Genomic DNA, 12,225 nt, shown 5'->3' with positions numbered 1-12,225 from the left:
TCATCTCTGAATCTATTTTTTTCTGCCAATTCCATCATTTTTGGGGGGCCCTTGACTGCATGATTTATCGCTTGCCCTCTTGCAGGACTGCGCAGAAACAGAAGTGGACCGGAACAAGTGCTGTACGTTGTGTAACATGTTCTTCACCTCCGCCATTGTGGCCCAGTCGCACTACCAGGGCAAGACACACGCCAAGAGAGTCCGCTTGGTCCTGGGGGAGCCGCCTACAGCGCTCAACAGCCCAACAAACACAGGTAACCCAATTATACAAGACTACTTTTAGAGAGACATTTTTGTTTTGACCTAACCTGTGTTTTCCGTCAAAGAACAATATTTAAAAAGAAAAAAAAAAAGCTTGTGGCATGTTTTAATCAAGCCTCTTGAATGACTGTCAAGAGTCATCAGTTTTGTAACAGTGGGACCTAGAGGAAAAACATGAAGAGGAAGGAGACAGAACGACCTGGGAGAGAAGAGGACTTCAAGAGAGATTAGACTCAAAAGCAGCTTTCAAAAAAACTCAAGACAAGAGCTCTGCACTGTAGATGTCTCACTAAACTGACAGGCTTCTGCACACAGGCAGAAATATAATAAGACAAAATGGTAGACACAAAGCTCATACAACTTTGCTCAACAAAAGCAGAAATAGATGAAAGATTCTTCAAAAGGCCCTTGGCTGCCTGCGTTATTCTTCTTCAGAGCCATTTCACACACTCCCTCCAAAGCGGTCACTAAAGAAACTTAGCCAGGTCCATGTTAGATCAGACATGAACAAAACAGCAGGGGAAATTATTTTAGTACAACAATAAATTGTGATCAATAAAAAAGATTCCCATTTTTTTTACGATTTAAAACGAGAGATAATTGCAAGTTCTATTCCATGTATTGATTTTTGTATTATAATATTGCATTTACAGAAATGTTGACGTGTAACTAACTATGTTTATCGCTCAACTGCAAATGCAGCAGAGGCCCGTGGGTGTGGTTTGTGAAACAAGCCTTAGTTACAGTAACTATGTGAAAACAGTCTCACAGTATAGTCAACACAGACATAATACAAGACACATGGAGCTCGTGTTAACAACTCCTACATCAAATTAGTCAAAGGAATCATCTGTGAGTGGGCGTTTGTATTTGTGTCAGGACAAAAGTCTAAACAGGCTGCATTGTGGTGTAGACTCATTGTAGGTTCAAAGTCATTGACACTCTGTATCTGGTAAATCGGCACATTTGGGCGCACCATCTGGCATTTTGTAAGCTTTCTCACTGAGTTTGGCTGTGGACCTAACACCCCTTGCTGTGTACAAACACTTTGCAAAGAGATATGTATTTATATAATGTAGCTAAGTGCAGCAGACTTCGTCATTGTTTAATCTATATATTGTGAATAAGTAAAGCATCGAAACATTATACTGCTCCTAAGCAGCATCACAATGGGAGCCTCAGCAACGTCCTTTGGACATGTCTGTGCCTTCGGCTATTAATGGGCGATCACCATGGTAACCAGTGTCATGTCATGAGGAGCAGGTCACCTGGAAGTCTGCCCTTTTTTCTAGGAAAGCAGAGGGCTGAGAAGAGAGAGAATTATGGAGATTAAAAAAGGATTGGGCTGAGAGGATGCTCATGAGGGACACTGTCTGAAGCTCTGATGCCGACATTCATTAGGTTCAATCCAAGACACTATTGAAAATCTGTGTACTGGCTGACATTTTAAGAATTTGATGCCTCCACAACTGTAATTCATATCCGGTTCTTATGGGGGTTTTCTCTTTGGAGATGATCAAAACCTCGCTTTTATGTGTGCAGTAATTTGCATATTGACCTGTGTTTTTATGATAGATGCTCTCCTCTTACATTGTTATAATCAGCATCGAAAATAAACTCACTGATGACACTTATGTCACTAGACACTTTCTCTCTCTTTTGTTTTTCCTCAGATTCTTTGCCATCGACTCCACAGCCTGCAGACCCAAATTCGTGTCCTAATCCTACCTCGCCGTTGCCCTGGCCCGTCACTGTTGTCGGTGGAAACGGCGGGAGGGAGGCGGGGAAGTATTGCTGCTTATGCGGAGCCTGGTTCAATAACCCCCTGATGGCCCAACAGCACTACGAGGGCAAGAAACACAGGAGGAACGCAGCCAGGGCACGTCTTCTGGAGCAGTTAGCGGGCAGTCTGGATGCCACGGAGAGCACAGGTCAGTCTCCGAACCCACACAAGTGACAAGTGAGAGGCAGATGGACGCTACAGCAGCAGGAAAGATGATAACAGAGATTAGACAGATATCGGGAGCAATGTGTCTGCAATGTGGCGCCATTACAAACTGAGATAGATGTTAGGCCAAAGTTGGAACTCAAATGATCTGCTCATACGGAAGTAAAGGGTGCCAACCAAATAGGGTGAACTATTTGTGGAATCAAGAGTCAGTTCACTGTGCACATATTAAACATGTCCAAGAGCAGGAAAAGACTGACGCCTGAACTAAACTAATAAAGGAATCGCCTGCATTTGAAAACACGGTTTTGCCACTTGGTCTGACGTCAGCCAATCATTTCTTAAACTGTCTTTTAAAAAAAAAAGCCACATGAAACACAGACGTCTAGATTTCTCAAATGCTCGAAATGCAGACCTTTGAACACTAATGCTATAAGATACAGGATATGGGCCGAGCAGCCAAGTGTGCTGTTTGCTTTACCTATAAGGCTTACTCAAGATGTCTTAGAAGTTGAATTTGATCTGGGCACTTGTGTAAATATAACCGTATAAACTCATCACAAGCCACGTGTAATTACAAATGCTCTGTCCTTCAGTGCGGGTATAAAGCACTTGGGTAAGAGATACTGGCTTCACACGGATAAAATTAGCACAGTGTTTTTGTTTGAGATGCCTGTCAAAGCAATACATATATAGGTGGCAATTTTAATGGCCAATTAAGAAAAAAGTAAGACTTATTATGTCAAAAGGATTTAAAAGGTGGCAGAACTTTCTGATGACGCATTCAACATTTCTATTGCCTTCAAGTGTATCAAATATATACTGTTTTATTGAACGGCTTTTCGAATGAGATACATCAAGCATTTTATGATCATGTGCCAAGTTAGTCCTGGCTTATTATTCCCCTTAATTTACGAGAGGTAGCGTCAAACCACTCCAGCGCTCCTAGAGAGTTGTTTACTAGGCCAGCAGTCTGCGGGGCATGTTTCTCTGTAAGCCAGTGCTGTGGAAGAGTTGGCTCATCCATCATCCGAGCAAATATTTGTCTCTGCCTAATTAACTGTGTATCTAAGTCCAAGTCACATTTTGACACGTCTTATTCATCATCTGTTTTCTGCCATCTAACCTTTTCCTGTTTCTCATCTGGGGATGGAGCTGCTTCTCCGGTTGCAGCGTAGGCCTTGCACTTGATAGCACTCCCAAAGCATCCCGTGAAGTTAAACGAAAAAAATATATGCTGTAAGTGAATGTTAATAAGAATGGTGTTTGAAAGGAACACATTTTATGCAGAAAATGCAATTCAGCAAGACTGGGTTTTTCTATTACTATTCCCCCACGCACACATGTCCACTGGCACATGTCAAAAGAGAGCACAGATTTGCATGCGTCTCTGCCAGGGGGATATTTTACCCAAATTATTAATAGACTTTGGCATGGACGTTTCCTTTAGTGGTTTCATCTAACAATACAGGAGCCGTGCACACCAACACAGCTCCCGACGCGCACTCACACGTTCATCGAGCAAAGCTGTTCTTTTGCCTGTGCGCTCCAGGTGCCGTGACACAAACCGCCATCTCCAAAAGCCAATCACATTAAAAGTGTGAGTCATGTAGCGCCTCCACTGGCTCAGAGGCTTTAAGTGGTGTCATGTTGGATGTCGTCCTCCCTCCGCTCTCCGTGACCCAGATCCTTCTACCTCGGCTTTTTGCATTTGGGATACTCTCGCATGAGAATGTTAAACTATTTACCGGTCAGAGATACAGCATTTTTTTTAATGCCCGCACTACAACCTTTTACTATCGTCTATCTCACCGCACACGCTGGCATTATCCATTATGTGCACCCCAGTGTTTCCCAATCAGCGGTATGGGGACTACTTGAAGTTTATTCTTGGAGTTTTTAATCATTTTAGTTTTGCTGTAAAGTCAATGAAAATAGGAATGTTTTGTAGGATCATTTTGGAGCACTGTAATAATATAATTTAGAGATGCACCGTTCCAGCTTTTTGCTACCAATACCGATACTGGGTTTTAACTATCTGCCGATACCCGATATTTACCGATACCACTTTCTTAAAAGTGTCTTTTCTCCATTTTAAGATCAGTAAAGTCATATTTTATTGTCATGATATTACGGATCAATTATCAGTTACATCTATTGCATAAAGGATCACTGGACTTTTCTACACTACATATCCTTGGGTATAAGATAAGATGGTACTTTATTGATCTCACAGATGGAGAAATTGCATTCGATGAGAGAGCATCCGGCAGCAGCACCCATTCAGTGCGCACCACTCTTTTCCACTCTTTTTTTATATATGACAGGATTTAGGCTACATTAATATAAACAACTCACATGAAGTGATCGGATCATTACAAATATGTTAGAGCAGTTATTTCTTAAATATAAACACTTGGCTTCAGCAGTGGTCGATTTTATTTTATTAAGCCACTTTAGGTATATCTATCAAAAATACGTTTTCGGGGGTTACGACTATCTCCGTGATTGAATTCCCCTGATTCTTAGCTTTCCAATGATATGCAGCATTCGCATATTCACTTTTACATTTAGGTGGTGAAAGTTGTGTTTTTAAGGCGTTGAGCCAAAACTGGTATCAATTCGATATCGGATATTTGTTGCGTATTTTTTTTCAGCGGCTCCGATATCCAATACCAATCATCCCTAATAAAATGATCACAGTACATTTTTAAATTGTTGTCTTCTGTGGGTGCTTGAAGGAGTACTTGAAGTATGGACTCAGGGGATGTCCCATCGCCAAAGTCCCTGTTACTGATCATCACGAGACAGCTTCATTGTATTACAAGTCCGCTCTACTGTGCGGCTCTCACATCTGATTGGCCTTTACCGCTGCTACAGGTGTGAAGTTTCAGGTATAATCTCGAAGGGGGAGGTGAAGCGGAGATGGCAGCTGAGCAGGAGGGAGGCGGGAGCAATGAAAAATCCCGTCACAACAGAGTGCACATTCATCTCTGTCCTTGGTTCTGTTTCTCCCCCCCTGTAACAGTGTTGTTCTTTTGCTCATTTGTCCACTCTGCTCAGCGTTTGGAGAACGCCTGTGTAAACCTCTGGGGTTTCTGACAGCCCCTGTGTCTCATCTGTCATTCTCTTGGGCTTCCCACGAGGCTATGCTAAATTATTTCCACACCGATATTCTCCCCTTCGCAGCTTACTGTATTGTCTAGCTGCGTGCGTAGATGATGTTGACCTTTTTTTTTGGTAGTTGCTGAACATATTCTTTTTGTCTCTCTCTGCCTCGAAAGCCACGTGAGATTTCTATGATCACAATTTTTCACCCCTTGGATTTTGTGGTGTAATTGCATGGACGGGGCACAGGGGAGGATGGGGGATATTTTCCGCAGCTTTGTGCCAGACAAACCTTGGGAGATGGATTACCAAGGAGGCTGGTGAGGGAGAGAGCCTCGCGACAGGGCTGTGTCTTTACATAAATCAAGACAGGGCCACAAACCCCGGAAGACAAGTCCGAGCATTGTACCCCTCCCTCCTCTCTGGAGACTGGCTGGAGATGAGCATGGGTGAGATAAGAACTGAGATGGGAGCGGCTGGAGTAGTGAAGCAGAGAAAATAGTGCGTAATTGATTATTGTGGAGACGGGACTGACCTGCTCTCCCAAGAGGACACTCACTGTGGGATGTCCCAGTACTAGCAGCTCAGAAAACAACCTTAGGCTCAGAGAAGGGCTAGTGAGATGCTTCAGAGCGAAGAGTAGTCAGTGTATGGTTTTGCTGCAAAAACTCCCATCCATTCTCACAAAACAATACTTTTTGTTATCAAAGCTATCTCACACTGGTTAAGATGAGCCCATATTCAGCAACGGTACATTACAGCACAGTACATATTTTATCTGCACTCTTAATTTTTACTGTAATTAATTATTTTTTTATGTTGATGCTTTATGGATTTGATCTGCTGTCTTGTAATTGAATGCAACTGTGGAGCACTTTGAATTGCCTTGTGTATGAATTGTCCAAATACTTCTTCCTGTCTTCTGTTAATATCCTATCAATATAAAGCCTAACTAAATAATAAAGACACTTGTGGACATGCAAAGTTAAAGCCACTGAACAGATGTAGATATTTAGCTTTTTTATTTATCGTCAAATTCTGTACTCCACATTTTGGAAATCTTGCCAGAAGTAAGAAATAAAAAAGTAAGAAATAAAATTAGATAAAGTGTCCAGCCAGCCAGATATTTCTCACGTCTCGTATATTATTAAAAAACATGTTTCTGCTGCTAGCTGCTGGTTTCTCAGGTAGCGCTGGTACCCCTAAGCTTTAATAAATATTTAAAAGTTGCACTAGGTAAACACAAACCAAGCTGGTTTCCAAACTCTGACGTTTTAACAATCTGCTCATTATTTTTAAGTATTAGTTCAAAACATGGCCTCCTGCGTATGTACTTTTGGCTGAAACAGATGGTCTTCCAGTTACTGCCATTCGCCACACAACTAATTAGTCCCTATATAAGTTTTGAAAGTTTGTTGTTGGTGAAATTCGTGTTGGATTCAGTCTGTTTCCTGCCTGCAGCTTGCTGCTCCTATGTGCCCTGCTATTTGTGATTTTTCTCCATAGAGACTTGTGCTGTCAAGCCTTCACAGAGCATTCAGGGCTTGATTGCATCTCAGTGGGTCTGCTTTTGGACCTGATTCATTGTGATATTCCCAAACCCATAAAGAACATACGGTGCATCACTCGGCTAGCAACGCATTCCCTAAAGTATTCTCCAACCAGGACTGGATACAATCATGAATGAATAGATATATTGGTCTGAGGTAGAGCCAAAAGGAAGAAAAAACTGTTGTTACAAGTTGACTCATGTGGTGCTAAGGTTCATTTTCATTGTGTGGAACTGGCAGGGCTAAAGCAGCTCTACAGAGGGTCTGGCAATTATCTGCTTGGACTCGGACCGCTACGTGAAATCCCAATAGTGACACACAAATAAGGCGCCTCACTTGCTCGGAGCTTGGCAGCTCGTCAGCTGAAAGACCTAGAACACCTCGCTCCAAATGGGTCATTAATGCTGCTGAGGCCAGGAAGAGAGACATGGCCACGGAGAATACGAGCTTTAGTATCTTCTGTACAAGGCCGTGGAGCAGTAATCTTAGTTTTGTGGGGCTAATGTAGCGCTTTTACTATAGTGACAAGCATTTATGTGGCTCCACACCAAAGGCGCCAGCATTGCCACAAGGCAGTGTGCATAAACGTCAGCTTCAGCCCATCGCTCCTCTCCCTCTTCTGTGCGTTTGGCAGATCATCTTGTGTAATTAACAAGGCTTTGAACAGCCGCACAAACGCTGCGAACCCACACAGTCGGCCCCCGTGGACCGTCACACATCAGGGGCACCCGCCTTGTGCATGTAATTAACATGGATTAAGGCACAGCGCGGTCTCGGGCAAACTCGGCTTTGTTAACCAAAACACTACCAATGTGGCAACGCTATATGTTCAAATAACATTGTTCAGGGATTTTAAGACCATTGGAATGAAAGTGTGGGGGTAACATTACTCAGACGACAACGAGTTTCTGTAACTGTGTTGTTTTCTATGCTTTTTACTTTCTCGAGTCATCACACATCACATTGTCTTTTATTTGCGTATTGCTTTGACCTACGGTGCTCCTATAGGGTTGGGACTGACACAAAGTAGCTCATGACTTGTGGCAAGATAGACAATAGAGAAAAAAAGCAAGGCAAAGGACTCGGGCAAGACTGGCAAGGGCCAATAGAGAAAGCCAGGCAACTGGGTCAATACATCTTCAAAGGTCCTCAGGTGATGGATGATGCAAGTGTGGTGCAAAGGTTGTATGCTGGTTTAATCCAACTGCCAAGCTACCTTCGCAGTATTTTCTTATTTAGTCTCATGGGCTGAGGCAGTAGGTCATATTATGCCTGGTGTAAACAAGCGAAAGCTGACTAAACTGTGTACACAAAGGCTCTCTTTTGCCGTATGCTTTTTGAAGAAATCGCCTCTCTTGTTGACACAGATTACATAAATTTTGCTTTATCCAAAAGACCAACAGTCCAAGTCCAAGAAAGCTCTTCCTTCAGGCGCCTAATTCAGCCATGACTTTGTTGTAAATGACTTCTTGTCCTTAATCATCCCGGCAGCAAACAGAGCGACTCAGAGACAACAGGGAGCGGATATGCCACATTATGCAGTTCTAGCCCCGGCTAAATGACCTCCCACCACTCCTAACTGTATTACAACTTCATCTCCCCAACATATGCTGCCAATTACCGCCACCGAAGGTCAAAAGGCGATGGAATACCCCCCACAACTCATAAATCTCAAGGACAGACGGGACAATTGAGAAAAGGGCACCTACATGCAAACATGAGCCTTACTTTTTTAGCATCGCACATGCACATACATTTCAGTGTCACAAAACTCGAATACAAAAGTTCATACAAGGACAGCCGTGGAAAAGCCTCCAAGCAATTAATTCCAGAGAATTTTCTCAAACAACCCTGAAGTGTCCGTGCTGTTCATCCTCAAACTGAGTGCGCTGTCAGGAGAGGAGCATTGTGCAAAATTTGAGAATGCATGAGAAATGAAAGACTACTTTCGCCAGGGGAAAAATAAAATAAAAATGCATATTCATTAACGTGTACAATCTCCATCCCAGTCTTCATGCTGTCTGCACGTATAGGATTGCACGCTAACACCCCACCCATGCCATTAGCTGTCAGTATCCGCATCTTCGACGAGCTATTTTTGGGTGTTCATCTCGACCACCTGCAAACCCTCTAATTAACATCTAACATCTGTGTCTCTGTTCATTCGCAACCTCCTTTTCGCCTACACTACACAACTGTGGCACATACCCAGCTTTAAAACAATAAAGCATACGCGCTCATTTTAACGATCGAGTACATAGGCCCGGCTTGTTGTCTTGTCCGCACATATCGTCCCCTCAATATGATTCCGTAAACACGCCATTTTAGGCACAGCAAGAAAGAGCACGAGTGGGCTGAGGATCTTAAAAGGCAACAGGCTTTGTACTAATGATCACTCCAATCAAATCTTATCCAGATGCACCCCAATTAGGAAAATTACCCAGCACTTACAGAGCAGAAATACTCTCCCACTTTTCCTTTTTTACGCAGATGCTCTTTGGTCTTACTGCCTCTCTGGCTGATGCTAATGACTAGGATAGGTCTGGTGTGTTTTTATTGTGCTATCTTTTGGTCAAAAAGTAATCGGGTTATTTCCCACTGTGTGTGTGTCCAGGCTTACGCAGTAGCTACTCTTGCAATGTCTGCAGCGTCGTCCTCAACTCCATTGAGCAGTACCATGCACACCTCCAGGGCTCCAAGCACCAAAACAAGTGAGTATATAATATAAATCTATACAACCATCCTCCAAAATGTAGAAATGACACGTTAATCAAGGTACGCACGTTCAGTCTGTCCACTGATCTTATTCACTGTGGATGCACTCATTTGATGCCTAAGGTAGGATTCTGAAACATAGGTCATGGTGCAGTGGAAGTGTCATGAAGGATAAATGTCAAGCCTTTATTTAGTCATCTACTTAGTTACAAACCTCAAAAAAAAAAGAAGAAAGTTATGCATTCCCAAGTCAAGCAGATATTAAAAATGATCAACATGACAGAATGACTGGCACTGTATGCCTGTGTGCGTCCATCACGAGTCCTTGCAAAAAGCCCTGCCGTTGTAAACAGAGGAGAATTAGCCTAATGATATTCTAGTCATGGTGGGCACAGAGAGAACAGGAAACTAACCACTGTTTCGGTTAGTAATGCATGCCGAGAATAAAAGCCTTAAAGGAATAGGCCACCGTTTTTACATACTAAAATATGTTCTTACCTCACTTTAGACGTGTTAATATATCCCCGTCTGGTCTTTGTCCGTGCGCTCTGCCAGGCAAACGGAGCACATACGCAGCCTCTCCCACATGTCATATAGCTCCAAAAAAGCTCACGATAGAAGCTACCAAGCTCTTCCACGTGTTCCCTATTTAAATAAAGTTACGTGAAGTGTTTTCATGCGAAGTATATTTACACAGAAATGTAACATGTCGATTTTCTAAGCAAATAAAAAGGGGGACTATATTGTGAGGCGTAATGATACGAGGAGCACAGCGTCCGCGTAGTAACTCCTAAAGACTTCCCCCGCTCACTTCCGTCAATAACCTTTAGGAGTTACTGCGCGGACGTTTTACTCCTCGTATCATTACGCCTCACAATATAGTCCCCCTTTTTATTTGCTTATAAAATCGACATGTTACATTTCTGTGTAAATATACTTCGCATGAAAACACTTCACGTAACTTTATTTAAATAGGGAACACGTGGAAGAGCTTGGTAGCTTCTATCGTGAGCTTTTTCGGAGCTATGTGACATGTGGGAGAGGCTGCGTATGTGCTCCGTTTGCCTGGCAGAGCGCACGGACAAAGACCAGACGGGGATATATTAACACGTCTAAAGTGAGGTAAGAACATATTTTAGTATGTAAAAACGGTGGCCTATTCCTTTAAGAAATTATGCTTGTACACTGCATCACTGCATCAAAACTCCAAAATGGTAAAACAATTGTCAGCTGAATTCTTATTCTTCAATCTGTGTCACAAGAACAGCATGTAAATTAGGTAAAGAAGCTGTTTCAGTTTGGTTTGTGCATTTCTGTGGTCAGATGTAAACCAGCCTAAAGGTCTATTCACACAAGATTAGATTCAGACCTCAGGTAAAAGCAAGAATGACTGATGTCGTTGGAGTGTCTATGCCCGTGCAAATCAGCCATGTCAGTAATTTGGAAGGTAATAGTCCTCGGGTAATTCAGGCAATCCCAGATTGTCAGGGTGACTGAAGGTCGAGGGTTTGAATCCCCGCCTCCTTTAAGTGCACACTGTTGTAGCGTCCTTAGGCATGACACTTCACCCTCATTGCCTCCAGGGTCTGCGGACATTGTTGCATGAATGAGAGTGTGAATGGGCCAGTGGTTCCTTGATATAAAGCGATTTGTTGAGAGTATTTAACATAAATCTAATCCAATGCGAATAGGGCTCACAGAGACTAGATGCAAGTTGGTAATTTTTATACTCACTCCTGCCACCTCAGGTCTTGCGTGTAACTGCAGTCTCTATATTAAGCTCATGCATGACAGCACTTCGGACCCGAAGTAACTTTGGAGGCAGTTGTGGTTAATAGGTCTGAGCTCATTCTACACATTAGGACATGGCTGGAACATGTAGGGGGAGGAAAATACTTAGTTTTAAAATGTTTAAACTCCGTATAGTCCCTTTAAGCAATTGTACATGGTCCCTTTTAAACTAACAATAATAGACTGATAAACTGATAGTTTGCTGAATGTCTCTCTCTCTATGCCCCCTTTCACCGTAAGCTGTATTGTCCAAAAAGCGTACGGGCCAAAAATCCTTTAAAAGAATATTACAAAAGAATATTTCTGAAGTTCTAGTCCAGTTCACTATGTAATTTCACTGGATTTTTGTGGGGTGTATGAAAACTATACATTTTTGAAAACTTTATTAAATAAGCAATCAGAAAAAAAAAGAAAGAAAAGTGTAATAATAACATTAATTGCTTATACCATAAGGTTTCCAAAAATGTATAGTTTTAATACTCTCCATGAAAATCCCACAACAGTGGAAATCTAAACATAGTGAACCAGACTAAATATGGATCCTGCTTTTTACATACATTTATGTCTGCTATTAGGACATGTGTGATTTGTACTGAAAACATATGCAGAAAGTAAGGGGAAAACAGCATCAAGAGAACACCGCAACTCGTGCATAAAATAGTGCGGTTTGTGGGGAAAATAAGTCATCATTATGCATACACCTCGCAAACAAATTTGAACATTTCTCTTCACCGTCTGTTTATCACTAAGTTTCTCGTTTCTGTTGGCGCCACTGATTTATCTTTTACCACATCATAAATAATGCACCAGGATAATGTTTTTAGACACAGTCGCAAAAATAATTGACACAAG

The 12,225-nt window shown here is 42.3% G+C and overlaps 1 protein-coding gene across 1 annotated transcript in view; it reads left to right on the top strand.

The window, feature by feature from the left end:
• Positions 1-12,225, top strand: part of LOC306965755 (zinc finger matrin-type protein 4) — a 41,535-nt gene that overhangs the window by 20,464 nt on the left and 8,846 nt on the right. Inside the window, exons 4-6 of the mRNA XM_079560299.1 lie at positions 86-254; positions 1,935-2,192; positions 9,482-9,578. Of these exons, the coding sequence (XP_079416425.1) occupies positions 86-254; positions 1,935-2,192; positions 9,482-9,578 (524 nt within the window). The remainder of the gene's footprint in view (positions 1-85; positions 255-1,934; positions 2,193-9,481; positions 9,579-12,225) is intronic.

Source organism: Gobius niger (assembly GCF_951799975.1).
Source record: "Gobius niger genome assembly, chromosome: 7".
Lineage (NCBI taxonomy): Eukaryota > Metazoa > Chordata > Actinopteri > Gobiiformes > Gobiidae > Gobius > Gobius niger.
This window is presented reverse-complemented; position numbering and strand designations above follow the sequence as displayed.